This window comes from Otolemur garnettii, unplaced genomic scaffold, assembly GCF_000181295.1.
Source record: "Otolemur garnettii isolate 467f Iridium unplaced genomic scaffold, OtoGar3 scaffold00014, whole genome shotgun sequence".
In the NCBI taxonomy this organism is placed as follows: Eukaryota; Metazoa; Chordata; class Mammalia; order Primates; family Galagidae; genus Otolemur; species Otolemur garnettii.
The window spans coordinates 3571214-3595132 of NW_003852409.1; the positions used below are offsets into that span (position 1 = coordinate 3571214).

General features: G+C 44.7%; 1 protein-coding gene across 1 annotated transcript in view; it reads left to right on the top strand.

Moving 5' to 3' along the window:
* Nucleotides 1-15977: 15977 nt before the first annotated feature.
* COL15A1 (collagen type XV alpha 1 chain) overlaps nt 15978-23919 on the top strand; it is a 107392-nt gene continuing 99450 nt past the window's right edge. The window contains exons 1-2 of the mRNA XM_012802304.1: nt 15978-15988; nt 16076-16161. Coding sequence (XP_012657758.1) covers nt 15978-15988; nt 16076-16161 — 97 coding nt within the window. The remainder of the gene's footprint in view (nt 15989-16075; nt 16162-23919) is intronic.

The window sequence follows — 23919 nt, forward strand, 5'->3', positions numbered from 1 at the left end:
GCTTTCATAGGATCTATTGCTTTATTTTTGAGGGATTTGGTTTTTTCAGTAGGAATATAATAATGTTATAGAGATCTGAAAACAAGGTGAAACTCATAAGCCTCCCACTTGGACATAGTGACTTTTTTTATGTTGTTTTTACGACTCATGTGTGCTTAACATTTTCCTAGACTTTTTCACCTAATATTTTATCATAAGCATTTTCTATGATCCTTCACTAAATTCATACCCATCATTTTTAAGGGCTATAGAATATTTCTTCAAAGTTTATACCATAATTTGCTTAACTATCCTTCTTATCCTTTTTGAATCTTTGGGTGGGTTCCAGTTCTTCACTAAGCAGCTCTTTGATGAATATTTTTCTGCATATGGCTTTTTCCATATTTCAGGGTATTTTCTTAGGCTAGCTTCCCAGAAGGGGATTATTGAGTCAAAGCATATGAACATTTTTATGGCTTCAAAGTATCTTTGAAGAAGGTAGGTGTTCCATTTCATGAGGCCCACAAACATAAAAGAGGAAATTTGGCTTCAAAAAAATCCCTCGTAACACATGTACATTAAAGTTTGGTCAAAGAGCTGTTCTGATAATTTTCTAAGTAATTCAGGCTTTCCCTTTTAGATTGAACAGATATAAAAAGTCATTTTTTATTTTATTTGTTTTTGATGAGAGGCTTTTCTGAGATGCTTTATACTTCTCAGGTCTTCAAGAGGAATCTACACAGCCAGCTCTGAATTTTGCTCTTTTTTTTTTTTTTGCAGTTTTTGGCCAGGGTCGGGTTTGAACCCACCACCTCCAGTATAGGGGTCAGCGCCCTACTCCTTTGAGCCACAGGCGCTGCCCTGAACTTTGCTCTTTAATCGCGCACCTCAGGCAACTATCGGGACAGAGGTCTGAGGAGCTGATCCTACCAAACTACCAGGCACCCACATCAGGGTGTTGGGATGTCTCTGGACTTACCTTGCTATATTAGGAACTCGCAACTCTCACAGAAGTCCCCTAGTATTCCTGTACCTTCTCATGTGAGTGCAGAAAAACTCCCCGGTATCTTTTCACGTATCAACAGCCAGGTAGGGACTGAAGTTCTGAGTAAAGCCTGTGAGCTTTCCTGCCGTGGTGGGTGAGATGAAATGTAAGGCCAGAGGACCAAGTTCAACTTCCAGCTCTGCCCTTTATCCATCAACTGACCTTGGGAAAGTTACTCTGCTTAACCCCTCTGAGTCTCAGCTTCTTCATCTCTGAAATGGGGATAATAATCCCCTGCCCTGCCATGTCCAGGTTGCTGTGATGCTCACATGGGGTAAGTGGAGAGGAAGCCATAAAGATCCTGACACATGTGGGGCTGCCTCATCTTTTTTAGGTTGCCAGCACAGAGGCCAGTGCATGCTGAGGTTTTATTTTGCCAGCTTTTTGGTGGGGAAACCTATAAAATCTCATGAGTTGCTAAGAACAGGAGCCCTGCTAGGACTGGGCCCCGGGGGTCTGAAGTGGTGGGGGTAGAGTTCGGGGTGGATGTGGGACCTGGATCTCTGGTGGCACCAGGCTCTGGGCATAGGGAACGCTGGGTGCCTCACACGAGGGCTCTACCTGTGGGAACACTGAGTCTTAAAATGCAGGCAGCAGGAAAAGCATGAGCCAAGATACAGAGACGTGTCCATGGAGGGGATGGGGCCCCATTTTTGGAAAGTGGTCTTTTTAAACCATTTTACAGTAATATGTTAATGGGATGGTTGTTAAGAGTATGGTATTAGGAGGATCAGTTGAAAGATAACATCACATGAACTTGGGACTGATGCTTCACTGGCTAGAACATGGACAGAGGGTGGCTGGTTCTCCCACCAGCCAAAGTCAGGGGTCCCACCCCTTAGGCCTGGCCCAGATCTCTGCCCTGAACAGCATCAGTTCCTGCACTGCTACTGGGTTAGAACCTGGGCGCTTGTGTATGGTGGGAAGGAGTGTGGAATCTCTTGGTGAACGAGGCTGCCCATCTAGCATCAAATACCAGGCTGTGGGTCAAAAAAGCTGAGAAACATTCATTTAAGGCCTTTCAGCTTAATTCAGGTTCCTCAGCCCACCCTCCCCCACCGCCTGGCCTCCCACTGTGGCTGGTTTCATTGCCCACTGTGATGCGGGCTTTGAATGGGTCAGATCCATCTGCTCCCACTGTGGAGAGACTGTGGGGAAAGCACCTGGGCCTCCTGCTTCAGAGGGAGCCCTGTGAAAACCACCGCCTCAGCCGTGCACAGTTGTTTGTCTCTGGCCATCTGGTAGTGGGAGATGGAGCAAGACAGGTTTAGCTCATCAGAAATCACTGGGGCTTTCACTTTAGTCCTGAGGTTTTTTTTAGGTCAAGTAGTGTGTGTGAGAATGGACAAATGATTCTTATGGTGAGATTCACTCCATAGCCCCACCCCTGGGGCTGGTGGAGAGTTTTGAAATAACCGTACTCTACTATGGGCTGTGGGCCATTTGTGGGTCATAAAATCTAGTTAATGGGTTTTGATCAGCTTGTCTTTTTTAAAAAAATAAAACAGACCAGGACAAGAGTAGAAGATATCTGAGCGCATTACATGTAGTTAAGGACAAATACGGCTGCATGAAACTTTTGTTTCAGATGCGTGTGTTTATGGGATTGTGAGACTAAGGGTCTTGGTCAAAAAACATAGAAAGCCACAGTCTGTGAGTGTTTCTCAGTGGGGCACAGTGGGCATTTTGGCTGGGATAGTTCTTTTTTGGGTTGACTGCCTCTTACATTGCAGGATTTAGCATCCTTAGCCTGCCAAATGCAAGCAGCATCTTCATTCACTGTGATAAAAGAAACTCCCCTGGCTCTCACATCTCTAAATGCCCCCAGAGAGCTACTGACCCTTGAGAACCCCTGAACCTGTAGGGTTGTGGGAAGAGGAAGCTACAACCCGTGGCTGATCCAAGAGACCATGCCGGCTGCTTGGCAGTCATGTGGGGCACATGTGGTTTCCAACAGCTGGTGTGGCAGAGAAGGGGGGCAGGGCAGGACCATGTTTTCTGTCAGCTGTACTGCTGACTAAGAGTGTGGTGTGACCCCTGCCATCTGGGGACATCAAGGCTTAATCAGTGATAAAACTCCTATCACTTTGGATAAGAGTTCATGTCCTGCCTTCTCTGGCTTATCTCACATAGATATTAATCAACTCTCATCCTTCTTGAGACAAAAATAGCAGTTAAATTTAGTGTGCCGTATTTGCCACACCCTTCTTTACAGATATTGGAGAAGTGACCCGTCATTATCTGGTGCACTGATGAGAGAGTTAGCAGAGAATGGAAGGCAGGCAGCCCACAGTGTGGGGTTTTGCCCGTATTCTCTTCGACAGACCTCCTTGTCTAGTGAAATGGTACCTAGGGAATTTCTTAGATGTCTTATTTCTTTAAGACATTAAGAAAATCTCAATAAATTTGTACACCCTGATTGGATAGGGCTTGGGATCAGGTGCAAGGTCCCTTCTAGCTCTGGTTGCTTTCTGTTCAGAATCTTGGATCCTAAAGGCCTTAATTGAATAGAACACATTTTTTTTTTGTTCTTCCAAAGGGTGTGGTGAATAGGAAAATCCATCCAGAAGAGGTCTTGGCAGTTTATCTGAGCTGGAAACTGCAAATGCATCATTGTCAGGGGTAGTATTTAAAACACAAAAGTATCCTACTGCAAGAAATTCCAAGACGGACTTCAGGAACTAGGTGCCAGAAGGAATACAGATCTGAAACTTCAGGCCCATGGCAGTGAAACTGCAGGGTGCATAAGAGGACCAGGGAGCTTCTTACATTTCCTATCCTGGAGGCCCCTGCATAGGTTCTGATTCAGTAGGCGTTCATAGAGAGTAGGCACCCGTACTACTAACATTCTTGGCTGTTACAGAACCAGTCATGGTTCTTTAATGACTATAGTTGCCCAGTGCTATTAGGTAGAGTGATATTCTCTAGGGCAGTGCTTAGAAGAGCATGCAGAGACTTTTGGGACCCATTATAAGCCTGAAACATCAATTTCCAATTCTCCTTCTGCTTAAGAATGGTCTTGACTTTGTATATATGGGGAAACTGGATAAGAGCCCCAAAAGACAGAGAGAAGAGCCCTGGATGGGAGTCAGGATACTTGACTATGGCTTTGCCCTGGACTAACTATGACCCTGGGCAATCCCCTTCCTCTTTGGACACAAGCGGAGGCTGGACTTGAAGAGCTCTGAGCACTTTTCCCAGATCTGAGGTTCTGTATCTATCTTGGCCTTTTGTTTGTATGAGACATACGAAAGCATTAAATACTAATAATAAAATAGAAAAATCCTTACTGAAGTGCTATGTGTTAGAGTCACTTAATTTCATGCATTCAATAACTTTGTATTATTATGGCTATTGTTTAACTCATGAAAGTTGAGGCACAGAGGCAGACAGACCTCCTTGTCTAGTGCAATGGTACCTAGGAATTTCTTAGATGTCTTATTTCTTTAAGACATTAAGAAAATTCTTGGTAATTTGCCTAAGATCATAAAGCCAGTAAGGGACAGTGTCTGGATTGAAACCCCTACCATCTTATTTTGAATACTCTGTACTGCTCCTATGTTGGAAGTTGGATTGGGTCCTGTCTGTCCCTTGGAAATGGCCTCTTTCCCCCACCATTCTGTGATTTTTGCAAAGCCCAAAGCCATCTTCAATAATGAAGGAAATTCCCAGAAAGCTAATGTTCTCATGCTGACCTCTGACACTGGGCTTTTGTTTCCAAGCTCAGTTGTAGCTCATCACAGCATCCACGCAGGCGGACTCTGTTCTTCTTTTCTATTGACCAAGATAGAGAATCCATCTCCCTGTGGACATCCGCAAAACCCCATCTTCATAAAGTGTTTGTGTGTTCGGTAAACTTGAGTGAAGGCTGTTGTTTCCGGGGAAGAGGCATTGCAGGAGAGATTTCCAAAGCTAGAATGCAAACTCCATACCAAGCATTAGACTTATGATTTCTTGAATGTTACCTCCTCCGTGTTGGATCTGTCTCACTGGATGCTTGATTTTACAGAACGTCTGGCCTTACACTATATTGACGGTCCTTATTGACTCTTACTCCTCTGTCTTTACCTGGGTTTCCTAAAAAGCAGAGCCTAGGGCAGAGCCTTGGAGTGCAGCCTCCAGGGATGAGGAAGGCAGAAGGGAGTAGGGAGGAAGGAAGAGCAAGTAAGAGGTATTAAATATAGATGAGTTCTCATTTGGGACTTTCTTTTAAGAAGCTGGTTCTCAGCATGGCTGGCCTAGAATAGGAACAGAGAAATATTTATTCACTGGTTTCCATTCTTATTGTACAAAAGTTGTCTCCAAATTATTCCTTTCCATTTCCAAGTTGCTTATATATGGACATTCAATGGATCCTGCAGCATCTCATGTCTCCAGATCAGTGAAGAAGTCCCAAAGCAAGAGACAGGCTTACACGATGGGTGCAGATTAAGGCCCTGTGGCGTTTACCCATGAATGACTAAAGTGCACACTGAGTGGATCACGGCAGCAATGGCTATGGCTGGCACGAATGGCCACGTGGAGGCGGGAAATACTGAGAGGATTTACAGTGGTGCTTTAGTGGCTGCTTAGGTTTGCTCAGGCCCTCCCCAGAGACCCAGCTCTGATCATATGGGGTCTTCAATTTTGTACAAACACAATGTTCTCACTTACTTTCTAAAAGGAAGAGAGTACTTTCTAAAAGGAGAGATATAAGTCCAGTCACAGGGTCCCTTTCAACATCAGAGCCAAGTGAAATCTCTGAAAAGATTTTAGGCAAGAGAGTGAAATAACCCACCATCCCACAGCTAGAGCTCACCCCATCTCCCTCCTCCACCAGCCATTCCAGGTTCCTTTATTCTCAGCCACACTTTGCCTGGTCAGGCTTACTTGCCTACTGGGGTCACCTGGGGACTTATCCTTGAAGTGTCTGACCTCTAAGTTGCTGTGATTGCTTCATGTGCCCATATGGTATCACTAGGGGATATGGAAAGACCAAGAAATGTCCTGGGACATTCTCCAGATTCTAGATATATCTTCTCTGTGGCTCTTGGTGACAGGCCTGCACTCCTTTAGTTGACTGCTTGCCCACAGGGATGAGAAGCCCAAAGTGATTGGATAATGGTCACAACTTTAAGTTAGTGACCTTACTGTATCCCTTGGAAAACTTTGGCTGATCACCAGAACATCTACCCAGCTATCGCCCAAGGCTTCAGTGGGTCACTGTGAGAAGAAAAGGCTTAATCCTACCTCTATCTTTGATTTCTAGGCCCACGTAGTCTAATTATTGGAGATAGAGCAACACATATTGGTCTTAGTTCAGTAGCTATACGTACCACGTTCTGGAGAAGGGTGCCCCAACTGTGCACCGGGGTGTCCCCAGGCTGATGCCATAGCTGCTAAGCCTTTAATAAGTGTTTCCCCCACTGCATGACTCCAGCTGTTTCTGGGTGCTGTGGCACATGGTCAAGCCAATGGATTCCTTGCTCATTACACTGTCACACCCCTTTTGCTATAGAATGGGAATGTCATATGGATGTCATATTGATAAGTCAAGCATTCTATAAGTCTCTAGATAGTGATTCTGGCAAAGGCACTTGGTCAGGGGAGGTAAACTCAATTTCAGATAGGTATCAATGCTGGTGAGGAAGCCTTGCTCAGGAAGGGGTCTGAGGGAATCCCTTTGTCACCAAGTGGTTGGCTGGTCTTTCTAAGGAATCATGCCATGTTGAGGGCTCAGTGACAGTGTCTGCAGCTGGCAGACTGGGAGGCTAGATCTGTTTCAGAGGGATGGGGCCTACACTGTTGGGCCTTTGCTTAGCCTTTACCCCTGCCACCACTGTCACTGTTTAAGGCTCCTCCATGTCAGCCCTGGGATAGCCAAGGAAAAGACCATCACTGGATGGGTTATCCTGTCCCCCTGGTTGGATGGGCTCTAGTGAGCATTGTTAGATCCAAGGACCAACACATTACTCTTCTCTAGATCATCCAGTCTTGCCTTTCAGGTCTCTGGCCAACATCCAAGACATGTGCTCACTGCTCAGGCATCTATTTACATCTAAACACTACACCACTTCTCCCTCCTTCCAAGGAGTTGATCAAGTGCACCGTTCATAGTTCTACGCAGCCAGGGCTGTAGTGCAGCAACAGTCCATTTTCAAGGAGCACCGACATACCACACAGACTCCTGTGAAACAGTCTGAGTTTTCTCACTCTCTGTTTACTTGTGTCGTAGGAAACTTCCCATGAAGCTGTAAGAGTGAGCGTCAAAAGGGGCGTGGGTGCAAAGCAGTAGATGACACGGGCGTCTGGGCTACCTTCTCACATAACTTGCTTGTGCTTTCTGGACCTGTTTAGGCCTGATCTTAAATATACAATTGGGACAGATATACTTCTCTGCTGGCAGAACCTTATTTAGCAATTTGACTTGTAAAGTCTGGAGGAAAAGCTGAGTGGAAGTTCATGAAACTACCTCTTTTCCCCATCTTAAGACAGTACATCAGAAGCACTATCACCTCCCAGGGGGTGTTGCTGAGATTAGAGGCACTATCATGACTTAAATGGTGCAAATGTGCTGGGTCCCATTATGTTTCCGTTAAATCGCTTATATTAGCCCCCACAAAACAACATGAATTGTGGCCAGATGTTAGTGGATTTCCATAAACTTGGCCGGATGGTAGCATCCATTGTAGCTGCCACAGCAGATGTGGTGTCTTTACTGGAAATAATCAATATAGCCTATGGCACGTGGAGTGCAACACAGTCTGGCAAGTGGAAACACAGGGCACCATGGCACTCTACTGAGGCAGACATAATGAGACTCTGTCACACACACACACACAAAAATTCACTTTCACATGGCAAAGGCAAGAGCGTATATTTAGGGTTTTGCCTCAGAGCTATAATAACAGTTCTCTGTTATAATATAGACCATAGGGACCCTTGTCACACTGACATGCCACAGACTATACTGCTGATCCCTTATACTGGCCACATCAGTCTAATTGGAGCCAGGGAACAGGAAGTGACAACAACCTCAGATACTCCGTTAAGATGCCTGAGTGGGTCAGAAGGTGGGAGATAAGCTCTACCCGTCCCCCCCAGCACACACGGGTAGTACTGCCTGAGATGACGTCTATGTGCCTCTATTTATTTTTTATTTTTTTTTATTAAATCATATTTGTGCACATTAATAGTATCATGGGTTACAGTGTGTTGTTTCCATATACAATTTGAAATACTTTCATTCAATTGGCCAACATAGCCATCATGTCATTCTCATAATTGTTGTGTTAAGACATTTACATTCGACATTTAGAAAGATTCACATGTACCCTTATAGCAAACTAATACGTCCCTTTTGGAAAGTCATATGGAGAACACTTAGAGGACTAAATATAGATCTGCCATTTGATCCTATAATTCCTCTGGTAGGTATATATTGAGAAGACCAAAAATCACGCTGCAATACAGATATGTGCCTCTATTGTCTGAGGGAGCCGGTCCCAGGGAGCAGACACGCAAAGGGGAGTGAGGCAGGGAGGAGGAAGAACCCGTTCCTCAGCATTGTGGGGCCATCTTCTGAGCCGCCTTATAAATCACTTTCTTGGGACAAGGCAATAGGGAGGGAAAAATACATATTTACTGTCTTCCTGGGGCTAAAATTTTGTCCCACAGGGTGTTATTTGCACTACACCTCCAGGCTGTTGTGGGTGCTGCGCTGAGCAGACTGTGATGATGTCATACTCTAGCACCACCTGGGAACCTCACGGGCAGACGTGGGGAGTGATCAGTGTGTACATGAGGCAGCAGCTGTGAGTCCTACCTGCTCGAAGTTGGTGAGAGTCTGGGTAGAGTTGGTAGCCATAAAGGAGGCTGGCACTAGAACCCAGGCTAAAGAACCTGGAGACAGGTGAGATTGAGAGAATCTGAAGTGAGCTAGGTGAAGTGGCTCATGCCTATAATCCCAGTCCTTTGGGAGGCTGAGGCAGGAGAATCGCTTAAGCCCAGGAGATCTAGACGAGCCTAAGCATCCTAGCAAAACCCCATCTCTACAAAATATAAAAAAGTTAGCCAGACATGCTGGTGTGTGCCTGTAGTCCCAGCTACCCAGGAGGCTGAGGTGGGAAGACCGCAGAGTGGGATTCCATCGCTAAGAAAAAAAATAAGATTAAAAAAAAAAAAAGACTCTGAAGTGGCTGTCTTCATTTGGATTTCCCCAGAAGAAAACTCTGATTCCACTTGGCAAGGATTCCACTGCCAAGAGTTCACTTGGTCAGCTTTCTCAAGAAATGCTGGAAGGGGAGGGAGGTGAGATAGCCAATAAATAGTGAATGCTCAAACCCCTGTGGGAACTGTGTATAGAAGTGCAGGATGCTTCTGTGCCCAGCCGTCCCCATCCCTGGATGAGGGAGCCGAGGTTCTTATGCACCAGTTCTTGCCAGTCATTGACCGAGGGCTGCTTGAGGGGAGAGGGGGCACCATTAATTCCCCAGCACTTCTGGTCTGCTGTACTTGTGGACAGAGCAGGATCCAGGGGCCAGAGAAAGCACTGAGGTGCTGGAGGTGGGAAGGCAGCCGCCATGCACATAAAGAATAAAGACAGAGGGGATGTGGGCACGGTACTGCAGTGGCATAGGGGAGGCGCCTGACACACCCTCCCTCCTCTTATTCTTGCCCTTTCCCCCCAGGATTGGCAGATTTTCAAATCCACCATTCTGTATTAAGCTGAACAAAAGACTCTTCTCAGCCTGTGGCCCCCTTTGCATATCCAAACATGTCAATGTGCTCACCAGAAAAGAAAGGGGGGGGGTGTCCTCCTCAGAAGGCAGTTATGGTTTTATTTTAAAAATATTTTTCATTATTATGGGTACATAATAGTTGTGTATCTTTATGGGTACACATGTGATGTTCTGATACATGTACAGATATACCATGTGAATTAATCAAATCAGGGTATTTGGGGTGTCCATCACCTCAGGCATTTAACACATGTATTAGCATTTTACTTGTGCTAGGACCATCCCAATCCTCTCTTTTAATTATTTTAAAGCATAACCCCACTTCTTGTTGATTATTATCATTTTGTTGTGCTATCAAATATCATTCATTCTAATTATCTAATTAACTCTATTTTTGCACCCACTGACCACCCCCACTTTATCCCTCGATCTCCACTACACTTCCCAGCCTCTGGTAACCACCATCCTATTCTCTGTCTCCATGAGAGCAATTTTTTTTAACATTTAACTCCCATATATGAGTAAAAGCATGCGAGATTTGTTTTTCTGTGCTTGGCTTATTTCACTTACTATGTTAAGTGAATATGTTGTCTGGTTCCATCCCTGTTGTTGCAAATGGTAGGATTTCATTCCTTTTTTTCTGGCCATATAATACTGTGTTGTGTATATGTACCACAGTTTCTTGATTCAGTCATCCACTGGTGGACACTTAGGTTGATCCCACATTTTGGCTGTTGCAAACAGATAACCAGAGCAAAACTGGACAAGTGGGATTAAATTAAGCTAAAAAGCTGCTGCACAGCAAAGGAAATAATCAAGAAAGTTAAGAGACAACCCACAGAATGGGAGAAAATATTTGCAAACTATCCATCTGACTAGTAACTAGAGTATATAAACAACAACTCAATAGAAAAAATTGTAATAATCTGATTTAAAATGGGCAAAGGATCTGAATAGACATTTTTCAAAAGAAGACACACAAATGGCCAAAAGCTATGTGGAAAAATGTTCAACATCACTCGTCACCAAAGAAATGTAAATCAAAACTACAATGAGATATCATCTCACCCCAGTTTAAACGGATTTATTAAAAAGACAGGCTGTAACAAATGCTGGCAAGGATATGGAGAAAAGAGGACCTTGTGCATTGTCCATAAGAATATAAATTAGTAACATTTACATTCCTATGGACGATTAGTAACATTAGTAATTAGTAATGGTAATGAAGAACCATTAGGGTTCTTCATGAAACTAAAAGGGAACTACCAGCAATAGGATTGCTGGGTCTCATTCCAAAGGATGAGGATGAAGTCTATTGAAAATAAATAAATCTGCCCTCTCATGTTTACTGCGGGTTTAAACTGTCTTTGTTTTCTTTTGATTATCCAGAAGGCAGCCATCTTCTTGGCTGTTCTCATAAGGTTTTTTCTATCCAGCTAGTTCAGTCTGTTCTGCTTTTTCTTCTCATCAAATCAGATGGCATGTGAACTACCCACCTGCGCACAGTAGTGTACTTCCATGTACTGAAGAAACAGATTCAGAATGGCTTGCACTATATCCTTAGTAACTTCTTGCCAAACCAAAGTTTGAGATGCTTCCCAAGAAATTTTGCGCCCCTTCCAGCTACTTGAAGCACTATCGAGAATACTTTTGGTTACTGAGTTTTCTGGAGCATTTGGATAGATTACAGGAAAATGAAACAGCCTATTAACTTAATTCAGTCCTGGAAGAGCTGAAACTAAAATACCCAGTTTCCACATGTCCCCATCTCATAGATTATGCTGAACAGCAGTAAACAATTTAGACCGGCTTGGGTATGACATGAAGCTTCCTCTTGGCTATTTCTACAGCTTCACATTGAATGGAAGGAAATCACTTAAGCCCACAAAACACTGCCTGGCAGGAGGTAAAATGCCTTGGTTGGCTTCCTGCCCCATCTCTCCCACACCCACAGCTGGGACCATTTGGCCCCCAGGTCAGCCAGGCCTGAGACCCTCCCTGCCCTCCATCCGGCTGAGTTCATAATTCCAGTCACTTATAGAGGAGAAATGTGTTAGGGGGACTTCAGAGAACTGAAGATTTTTAGATTTCAATGAATTGGGTATTATCAGACACATGCACAAGGCCAACAAATATGAAATGTGCATACAAGTCTTCCCTGGGAGAGTGGTAATAGAATCTATTGCTTTATGCATGCATGTCTCGCACTGATAAATTGGACTGCAATCAAACCTATCAAATATGCCTTCCTCCTCAGGTAACATGCATAACTGAGGCAGGTCAGGTTTATTTCATAATGGCTGCTTAGTTTTCTTTGTTTTCGGTACAGACTTACTTTATTTGCACATGTAACATGTAAAAACATGTTCTCTACCTTTCTTTAAACTTGGCCTTCTCTCTATATATTTTTTGTTTACCTTTTTTTTTTTTTTTTTTTGAGCCAGAGTCTCTCTCTGTCACTTGAGCTAGAGTGCCTTGGCATCAGCCTGGCTCACAGCAACCTCAAGCTCCTAGGTTCAAGTGATAGAAGATGAGTCTCCTGAGTAGCTGGGATTACAGGCATCCACCACAAGGCCTGGCTAATATTTCTATTTTTAGTAGAGATGGGGTCTCGCTCTTGTTCAGGCTGGTCTTAAACTCCTGAGCTCAAGTGAAGCTCTGGCCTTGGCCTCCCAGAGTGCTAGGATTATAGGTGTGAGCCACCATGCCTGGCCTGTTTACCCATTTTAAACAGGAACATTAGCATTAAATCTATTCCACTTTCTTCTTTTCTTTCTTTTTGGCTGGGGCTGGGTTTGAACCTGCCACCTCCAGTATATGGGACCAGTGCCCTACTCCTTTGAGCCACAGGTGCCACCACTTTTTTCTTTTTTATAAGCACAGGTAGAGTGCAAGTGTGATGATAAGTAACAATTGATTCTTAGCCCTGGTTGTTGGGGGCAATAGGGAGTGGTGGGGACTATGGCCTGGACAGTTCTGGCAGCAGTTCTTCTTCATGTTAATTGTTTGTTGGCATAGGATATGCATGCTCCATGTTTCCAGGTACTCCAAATTAAAAAAAGTAGCCCAAAACCTGGATTTTAATGTACACTCTCTGAATTTTCAAATATTGCTTATTAATTTAATTTGGAGATAGACACCCAGCGGGGCAAATGAAACATCGTCTGTGGGCCAAATTGAGCCAGCTCAAGACCACCAGTTCACAATCTCTGGTTTTAACTGTCAAAAAGAACCATGAAACTACTATGTAGTATTGCTGTCCTAATCGCTATAGAAATATAGTTCTAAGAAAGTCAATTGTATTCCTAGTTGATGTGGTACTTTGTAAGCAATAAATACAGAATTAAGAAAAGCAAATTCCCTCTGGTCAATGATTTATAATAAAATAAAGTTATGCCCATCACAGAGGGGCTGCAATTGGGAAAAAATTCACATTCACAGAGAATGAGAGCAGATTAGGAAAGAAGCCACAAGTAGACACGATTTTGTTAGAATGTGCTTTGTCTTCTGTGTTTACTCTGCATGGGGCCATCCTTGCCTCAAGCTGCTTTGGCTGCCAGAGCCTCAGTCCCTTAAGAGCTCCCTCTGGGGTCCTGCCTTTCTCTTGCCAGTTGCACCCTCCCTGGGCTGCAGCCCTGATGATAAGAATACCCACCACTACCAATAAGAGAAGCCAATATCCAGTGATAGGCACTCAGATAAAAGCTTTATTTTCAGTAACACCCTGACTTTTCCCAACAACCTAGGAGGAAGAAAGTTTTTCACGCCTATTTTACAGATTTGCCCATGTTTCATATAGTTCCTAAATAACAGAGCCAGGATATCCAGGTAGTGTGACCCAGAGCTCAAGCTCCGAATTCTCACCTTCTCTACTGCTTCTTGTGTGTTAAGGAGTCCGTCTCCTTCGGTGACGGGGTCTCTCTATCCTAGAGGATCTTCTGATTAATTCTACATGATCTCTGAAACATCTGGAGACTTTGCCCACTCCCTCCCTGTCTAATCTTGGGCAATCTGTCACTCACTGAGTAGGTGACTTGGTAAATTATACCCTCTCTCTGGGCCTTAATTTCTCCTTTAATAAAACAGACAAGAGGGAAATGGCTGGATCAGCGTTCTTAGGATTCTGTCCATAGCAAATGTTCTGGGATCTCAAAATGCTCTGGGAACACCCAGGGCTTCTGTGGCCTTCAAGATCATGTGCATGCCCATTAAATGGCCTGTCATTGAAGGTACCAGCACTACAGCACCACCTTTCTGGTGCTCTCTCCAGACAAGAAGGTTCTTATCCATGTGTTGCTCTGACCACTGTCTTTCCATCCCATTTGCCCTTTGAACTCTCAGCAGACCCCAGAGTCTGGGTCAAATCTCACTTCTACCTTGAAGCCTCTCCTGTCTTCTTTGGGCCATGCATTGATTTTTCCTTTTTCAGAAAGCTATTTGCAGTAATCCCATACATGATCTCTCACATTTGCATAGCCACTTATAGTGGGCAGAGCACTGTGGTGTGCAAGTATTCCATTAAGATCAGGATCGTTATGTTCATAACACAGATGAAGAAATAAAAAGCCAAACCCAGGGAGGGATTTGCCCAACTTCACTCTGCAGCCAGGGCCAGGACTGGATTGAAACCTAGGTTGCTGATCCCCAGACCAGTGGCCTCTCTGCTGACCCCTCACTGCCTCTGCTGGCATTAACCCTTTCATTCCCATGTGCTTTGTGCCTCCAGTGCAATTTTGCTCTTGGGGGTAGGAAGCAGGTCTAACCCTCTTGATCACTTGCAGGCAGCATTGCTGAGTGGTTAGGAGCATGGATGTTGGCATCTGCCAGGCACTAGCCTTGGGTATGTTTTGAACCTCAGTTTCCTCATCTATGAAATGGGGATCGTGGCAGTACCATCCTTCCAGAGCTATTGTGGGATTAAATGAGATAACCCAGGAAAAGCAGTTAGCACAGGGCCTGGGACCTAATCCATACCCAATAAATGTTAGCAGCCATTTTCATTCCCATGCCACCTCCGCTACAAGGTTAATAGCATGGAAGGAGGTGACCTATCCTCTAGAGAGTGATACAGAGTGAAACCCAGGCATTGGCACAGAGCCATGGCCCGCAGTGGCTACCTGGTGCATCAGGAGGAGAGGCTGCTGGTGTTGGCCTGGGATCAGACCTGTCCAGATCCCAGCTGGCTTCAGTGTGCCTCCTCTTACCCAGGGACCTCACACTTTTGTGCCTGGTGTTAATCTTAATTTTAAAAAAGCTGCCACTTGGGGGGGTTACAGTGCCCTGTGCTAAGCTCTGTACAGGTGGGAAGGTCAGCTCTGCACCCCTTCACCTCCCCTAAAGGCTTTGGAGGCTGAAACTGGCTCATGTCCCCCATGTCTCATCACAGGGGGACATCACAGTGACATCTACTACCTGAACTGTTTCAAGAGAACAAAACAAAGATAAACTCTTGCCTTTCTGGAGCTTACATTCTGGTGAAAGAGGCAGAGGAAAGTCCTGAAATGCCAGATACATTAAAAAACATGTATTAGGGCCACTTTTGCTGCCTTTGTCACTTATGCCCCCCAGCAGGGCTGCTCCTCAAGTGGGTTCGTGCATCAGGCGTGCTGGATGGTGCACAGCAGCCAGGAGCTCCTTCCAGCTGTGTGACCTTGGGACATTCGCTCCCCCTCTCTGACTCTCGGTCTCTTCTATCATATAAGGAAATCAGGGCGATTGGCATTCCCATGGGCTGTGGAGAGGATTCCACCGGCGGCCTGTAAAAGAGAAGTGCTTGTCTGTGGGGCAGCCCGACAGGAACAGACGTGAGGACTGGAGGGAGCTGCGTCCTGCTTGCCCGGCTTTCCTCGCAGGTTACATAAGGCCGCCTTGGGTGGAGGCAGCAGCTGGGAGCGCAAGCCGTCGAGGGGAAAAGGGGCGTGGGGAGGCCGCCGGCGCGCCGGGATTCCCGGGGCGTGAGTGCGCCGCCGCTGCCCGAAGTGGGGAGCAGCGCGCAGGGGAGCGCAGGGCGCGGCGGAGTCGGGTTTCAGAGCGCGGGTGACTCAGGGCGCGGGCTGGGAGCCGGGAGCCAGGGGCCGGGATCCTGCCCGCCGCCCCGCTGCCAAGCGTCGCCTTTGTTCCTTGCAGGCAGGGAGAACGCGGCGGCCATCCCCCCGCGCCCCCTCGTCCTCCGCGGAGCTCCACCGCTCTGTTCCGCTCAGCGTGCGCCTTCGCGGGCTCCGCAGACTCACGAGATGGCGCCAAGGTAGGACCCACTTCCCTGCGCCCCGGGCCCCTCCAACCCTCTCGCCTCTTCACCTTCTCTCCCTCTCGCTCTCGACCACTTTTACAGGAGGAATGAGCAGCGCTGGTGCCTCATGCTGCTGCTTTCGGTCTCCCCGCTTCTCTCCGCAGTCACCCAGACCCGCGCGGCGACAGGTAGGAGATCCCGCCTGAGGGTAGCACCAGCTCCCCTCAGCGCCTTGGGGAAGTTGGTTTTGGCTGCGGGCGCGGCTGTGGTGCGCGCCTCATTCCTGGACATAAAAGGGAGTCCTCCGTGCGCATTGGAGGTCCTGCTGGCAGCTTCCTCTGGGCAGTGTAGGGGCTATCGCCATGGATGGGGCCCCTGGGCAGCGGCGGCCGGTGGAGCGCTGTCTGGGCACCGGAGGTGTTTGAGCCAGGCTCAGCCCCTCCAATCATGGGCAGAGAGACTTTGGAGGCACAGTGACAGCGCCAGCGACAACAGCCTCAGAGCATCTAGCGCCCGCGCTCCGGTCGTGCGCGCTGGCTGGCTTCTGGTAAGGGCAGGTCTGGAACGCTTTCCGCACACAGGTGCGAAGCGTGACTACCAGCAGGGACGCCTGGCGTTTTTGCCGCCCAAGAAATAATGGAACAGAATTGCTCCGATGCAGAACTTAGCTCTGAGTTACCTACCCGGTGACATTTACTACGGGTAGCGGCTCCTTGGGTGATGGAAAGTGCTAGGAGCCACAGGATCTGCTCGTTGGGCTTTAGTTAACTCCAGCAGAATTCAGGAGATAGGATGAATAGTGGGGTCTGAGTTTAAAACAGTTTTCGGTTAAAGTCACGGTGTGCAGGTTTGAATTGTGACTCGGCTTCGTGGCATTGGTTGAGGAATTTCAGCTCTCTGTGCCTGTTTCCTCATCTGAAAAAGAGGAGTAATTAGGCCATCTAACCTCCTAGGGATGCTGTGAAGATGAGCGGAGAAATAGGAATAACGTGCTTTCCATGCTCGTGGCACATGTTAGGCACAGAATAAGTGATGGAAGTCACTGCTTGATTCTTGTAATAACTATGTGTTGGAAAGCAGAGCAGGCAATTAAAAAATACTGAGGTTCAGAGAGGCTTAGAGAGTGGCTAGTTCAAAATCCAGGACTTGAGCCCAGGCTTCTAGGCTCCTGTCCCTGCTGGCTCTTTTCTTGAGCAGTTCTGCAGAAGAGCTACCCTTTCCAAATGGTAGCTCCAGACTCCTTTTGGATTTAGAGAATCAGTACACAGTTCAGTCTAATAAGGGAGAGGGAAGACTAGGAAACACTCTTTGGTCCCTTGAAGGGAACTGGGGATTGAGAGGGTGGCTTTGGTTAACTCTTCGTTTGCCTGAGGAAGCCCAGGACCACCCAGACCATTGTATGCTTGAGAGCAAGACCCAAATGCCATGAAAGCTTTTTCTGCCAGAGCATCCAGCCTGGCATTTCTTGCAGATCAAAGGGCAGCTGGAGCATAGTTTTGGCCTCTCAGCACCATAGCCCATGTCAGAACATTGCAATTTTGCACGTGATAGAGAGCACTGCCAAGTCAGAGGCAGAAGGCAGTTTGGACTCCATGGTCTTCTGTGAACTTTGCTGAAGCGTCCAGTTTCCTAAAAGGAAGAGGGATCTGGAGAAAGAAACTTGGGTGTTTCTGTCTCCTCCTACATGTGTATCCTGGATCCTCAAAGCTGGGTGAGGGCCGTTGTTTCTAACACAGAAGAAGTCCTGTTGCCATCCTTAATGTAAAGCAAGGCCAGAAAACCCTCAGGAGCCACCAGGGGCCCAGGGAGATTCATTTGCATCTGATGGGCTTTCAGTGCCCCTTTGGGAATATGAAAAGAATTTTTAGAAATGCAAACTATTCTCTTGCAAACCAGATTTCTTATGCAGTTTAATATGGCTAGTGTTTATAAAACATTCCATGTGTCTGGGTGGAGGTGTGAACTTGTTCATATTTCATTCATCTAATCCTCACAATCTCCAGGAGGTGGGGACTGAGGGCTGTTACTATCTCTGTCATTCAGATGAGGAAACAGAGGTCCAAAGTCATATAAGCCTTCTAAGTGGCAGGGTAAGATTTGAACCAGATAGTCTGACTCCAGAGTCCTTGCTCTTAATCATCCTACTATTCAGTTAGAAGAACGTCAAAGGTAGGGAAGTTTTTAGAGGCCCTAGTCTCCAATGAGCCCCATGATTGGAGTGTCACAATCTTAACATGAGTCTATTGCATCTGTGTGGAATTGTATAGTCTACAAAGTACTCACCCTCCACCAAGTCATGGGATCTGCCTCCTAGCAAAGCTAGAAAGTAAGCTGGGCTTCTTCATACGGAAGGAAGTTGACTTCTTCAAGACCACAGAGTTGTAATTGGGTAGGTACATGATAGCTCTCCCACATCTGTGAACCCCAAGACTGGCACTATTTCTCCTATGGGACCACTTCTCAACTGGCTATAAAAAACTATTGCCAAAACTTTATAGCACTAATATGAACAGCAGTTTCTAAGTGCTAAATGAACTCGTTCAATTTTCACAGCAACCCCATTTATTATCCCCTTTTACAGATAAGGAGACTGAAAGGCACGAAGCCTTTAGTGTCAGAAGTATGATTTGAACCCAGAGGGTCTGACTGCAGAATCTGTACTCCTACGCACTATGCCATATGCTCAGTCAGGGTCGCTTCTGAAAGCATGTTTGCAAGTGGAATATTAAGAGCTTAAAATGCATTTTCCCAACAGTTTGACAGTTTCTTAAAAAGTTAAACATCTACCCTACAACCTAGCAATTCCACTCCTAAGTGTCTATTTAATTGAGAGGAAAGCATATGTATACCCAAAACTCAAATGTGAATGTTCATAGCAGCATTATTCATAATGGCGTAAAATGGAAACAAACTGGTTCATCAGCTGGTGAACAGATAAAGAAAATGTGGTATGTCCATTCAGAGGAGTGCTACTCAGCAATGAAAAGGAATGAAGTACTGATAAATGCCAACAACATGAATAAACCTTTAAACTATTAAACCACATGAAGGAAGCCAGACATAAAAAACTATGTAGTAGAACCTCTGTAAGTTGACCATCCAAGGGACTGTAACAAACTGGTCAGCATATGAAAGTGGTCAATATAAGGAAGTAGGTCTACTGTGCTGATAAATACATGTGGTGCAGGTCCGGTCTATGAAAATTAGGTCAAGTTAAGGTGGTGGTCAATGTAGGGAGGTGGTCAACTATGGAAGTTCTACTATATATTGTAGGAGTCCATTTATATTAAGTTTCTAAAAAGGCAAAACTATAGAAACAAAACAGCTTGGCAGTTGCCTGGGCCAGCGATAGAAATAGGGATTGACTACAAACAGGCATGAGGGAACTTTATGGGGAATGTTCCCTAAAGCTGGATTGTGGTGATGACTGTATAACTTAATAAATTTACTAAAACTCATACATAACTGTACATTTAGAATGGGAGAATTTTATGGAACATAAACTATACCTCAATAAAGCTGTTTATAAAAACAAAAGAATGAATTTTCCCAGAGAATCTAGGTTCCAGGTCTGGCGGGGCTTCAAGGTGGGGTACTGCTGGCCTCATAGCGTGCTGCTTCTCTGGGAGTTCCACCTGCACTTCCAGGCCTCCAGCTATACTGTCCCTGCTGTCCCTGAATGCCATTGGGTGAGGGGCAGGGGAAGAACACAGACATATGGTGATTTGAAGATAATGGATCAGTTAAAAAGTCTTTGTAAGCTTCCTGGCATTCCACCCCCACCCCAAGGAAAAAAAAAAACAAACCCAAAATCCAAGCACTGGGAAACTTGGGTTTCATCATTGACTTCCTCTGTGAACTTAGATGAGTCACTTTCCCCACCCTGAGCCTCAGTTTTCTCATCTATAAAATGAGGAGGTAAGATTCTCTCGTCTCTGTAAGTCTTTCTAATTTAAAATGTTGGAAAACAAAACAAAACAACATTTATCTAGTTTTATGTTTAATTATTCCACGGTTTAGTTCAACAAGTACATACTGAGCACTGACTCTGCATCAGCATTCATGCTGGAGGGGTAGAGAAAGGATTTGGGCATAGAACTGTTCTAGGGGCTTGTAGTTCAGAGGCAGAAGGACAGGGTCAGAGACAAATGAAACGGAGCTTTTCCTAGAGCTCTTCTCATCTAACTTGCCACGTGTCTTGTATGCAGCCAAACCCATGGTCCTGCATTGTCTTGTTTAGAGAGATCCTTGTCAGCTGGGTATCACCACATGGCCTCTTGTGCCCCTAAGGGGTCAGGGCTGAGCTAGAGGACAGGATCAATGTTCCCTTTCCCTGCAAAGTTTCAGTGTCATTGGAATACCCAGTAGTTTAGAAAATAAGGGGCTATTGTCAGGGCAGTGATGGTGGTGTCACAGGTAATTTGTTCTTGTTAATAAAGTGCTTATAGGTGCAAACTATTTCATTTCCTTTAGCCTGTTTTATTGTAAAATATAACATCCATTCAGAAAAGTACATGTAAGGTCATTAAGGTAAAAAATAATAATAAATAAATAAATAAATAAGGTTAGCAACCAGAAGCTGTCCTGTGACCCTTTGCTGTGATTTTTTTCTCTTTTTCCTCTCAGAGGTAACAATTACCTTGACATTAACAATCATCACTTCCTTCCTTTTTTTTTTTTTTTTTGAGATAGGATCTCACTATGTGACTCCTAGTAGAGTGCTGTGGTGTCACAGCTCACAGCAACCTCAAAGTCTTTGGGCTTAAGTGATTCTCTTGGCTCAGCCTCCCAAGTAGCTTGGACTAAAGGTGCCTGCCACAACAACAGGCTATTTTTGTTGCAGTTGCCATTCTAGTTTAGTTGGCCCAGGCTGGGTTCGAACCTGCCACCCTCGGTGTAACGTAACCACTGTGCTATAGGCGCCGTGCCACTTCCTTTCTTTTTAAAAATATCTTTACTACTTAAGTATGTATCTCCAAATTTTGGAGTTCTGTTTTATTTGGTTATGAATTTTTTACATACAGCAAACATTCTTTGGTGTTTGACATTTTCAGTGAATATTAAATTTTTGAGATTTATTCATGCCATTGTATGTGGTTGTAGTTCATTTCCATTGCTGTATAATGTTCCATTGTGTTAATATATCATATGCTATTTATCCATTTTTTCCCAACAACATTTAGGTCATTTCCATTTTTGGCTAATACAATACTGTGGCTTTGAACATTCTTGTACGCGTCTCTCAATGCACGTGTGCATGAGTTTCTACAGTTCTAAACCTGGGCATGGAGTGCTGAGTGATAGATTGTGCATTCCCTCCACTTAAGTAGACAATGCCCCATGTCTTCTAAATGGTTGTAGTGATATCCATGGCCACCAAGAAAAGAGAGTCCCCGTTTCTTCACATCTGCACTTGGTCTTGTCACTGTCGAAATGTCACTGTCGAAATGTCATTCGGCATTTCTAATGGTCACGTGTTACAATCATACTGCAGCCCTCATTTATATTTTTCTGATTATTAATTTAATCACCTTTTCAAAGCCATTTTTAAAGTGGATCATTCAGTGGCATTTAGTACATTCACAATATTGTGCAATCAACACCTCTCTCAAGTTCTAACACATTTTTATCACCCCAAAAGAAAATTCTGTACTCATTAAACAGTCTCTGCCCATGTTCTTCTTTTCTTAGCCCCAGGCAACCATTAAACTGCTTTCAGTCTCTATGGACTTGCCTCTTCTGGGCAATTCATATAAATGGAATCATATAATATTTGACCTCTTGTGTTGGCTTCTTTCATTCAGCCCCAAATTTTTAAGGTTCATCCACTTTACATCATGCATCAGCACTTCATTCCTTTTTATGGCTGAGTAATATTCCATTGTACGTTATACCCCATTTTGTTTTTCCATTCATCTGTCCATGGATATTTGGGTTGTTTGTACCTTTTGGTTATTGTGAATAGAGCTGCTGTGAACAGTTGTGTACAAATTTGAGTGCTTGTTTTCACTTCTTTTGGATACAAGTATACTTAAAAGTGGAATTTCTGGGTCATGTGATATTTGTACGTTTCAATTATGAGCCACCACCCCTAAACAGTAGCTGCCTCATTTTATATCCCCCCCAGCAAAGTATGAGGGTTTTAATTTTTCCACATTATTGCCAACACTTGTTGTTTTCAGGGTTTTTTTTTAATTGTAGCCATCTTAGTGAATATGAAGTGGCATCCCATTGTGGCATTGGTTTGCATTTCTCCAGTGACTCAAAACATTAAGCATCTTGTCAAGTGCCACTTACTTATCATCTTTGAAATCAATTTGAAATTAATCAATTGAAAATGTAAATCAGAACAGTTCAGGATTTCCCCCAGCCACGTCATCCCTGCCTCCCCTCTGATATGCTTCTCTGCATGAGAAAGATGAGGGCAAGAGTCACACCTGAGGTTCTGCAGCATTGGCTTTTGGTCTTCGTTTCCCAAAGGGCACTTGTCCAGAGTCGGCCACCTGGACTTTTGCCATTTTGTCATTATAAACAATGCTGCTAGGAACATCTTTAGACACATGCTCTTTGTTTTTTATGAGTTTTTTTTTTGGGGGGGGGGCTCCTTTGGCTTTATTCCCCTAAGTGAACTTGTCCATCAAAGAATAGAAATAGTTGGATAATTCTTTTTATATATTTAGATGGATCTTTCTTTGCTACAGACTGAATCATGGCACTTCCTAGTCTAATTGCCCTTGCTGGGTTCTCTTTGTATCTGGGATGGAGTCTCACTCCTTCCCCTGGAGGGCACTACATCCCCTCTAGTGACGTGGAGCCCCTGTTGACTTGGGCTTACACTGAACCATTGGCAGGTTTCTGAATGAGACATGTGATGTCCCATATCTGTGTCTTTGCACATGCCAGTCCAGTTTTAAAAATGTCTTTCCCCTAGTGTCCCTGGAAACCACCCATTCATCCTTTAAGATCCAGTCTGAGAAGTTTTTCCTCGCCTCCCAGGCATGTTGGGTGTCTCTCAGCCACAGGGTTTCTGAGACTGTGCTGATTACTCAGCTGCCTTCCCTGCCACATAGGACATTCTGCGAGGCAAGGATGGGCCTGTCCAACTCTGAATCCCAGAGCAGGGATCCCAGGCATAGGGGCTGGCACAAAGTGGGAATGCAGAAAACTTTTTTGCAGTTTTTGGCTAGGGCTGGGTTTGAACCTGCCACCTCTGGCATAGGGGGCTGGTGCCCTACTCCTTTGAGCCACAGGCGCCGCCCAACTCAGAAAACTTTTTCAATGAATCAAAAAAGTAATGAATGGGTTGGTTTAGCCTGTGGCCTATTGGGGCAATTTACCATGTCCTCTGTGGTATGCAAGTCATCCTGATTCTTCCATTGCTCTGCCAACTGTAGGTGACCATGACTGAGTAATTAGAGAATGTTATGGGGCTTTCAGTTTTCTTTAATAACTTAATAACTAGGTAGGCTGGAATTTATGCTAATGTTTCTTTGCTCTTTGTCTCTTTTAATTACATAATTGTATAAATGATTTATCTTCTAACTTATCTCTGCTCATTTCTGGTAGGCTTATTATGTCAAAAGTTGTGCATTTATCTTTTCTCTTCTAGCTAAATAAATATATGAGTTAATTTTCCAGTTTTCTTTTAATGTCTATAGTTTGTTCCATTTAAAATGGACCATAGACTAGGGTATAATCTACAGTCAGGTCTTTTCCAAAGTAGCACCAGGATTCCTCAAAGAACTAACGAAAATGTGAGCTATTGTACTATTATTGTGTTGCCTGTCATTGTTACATAAGTTATCATATACAATTTTTTCTTTTAATCATATACATTTATTTTTGAAATATCTATACTACTGGTTACTTTCTTGTGCTTGTATGTGGGTTGTTTTAAATCTACATAGTCTTAGTGATCGTTGCTTTGTGATTTTTTTTTTTTTTTT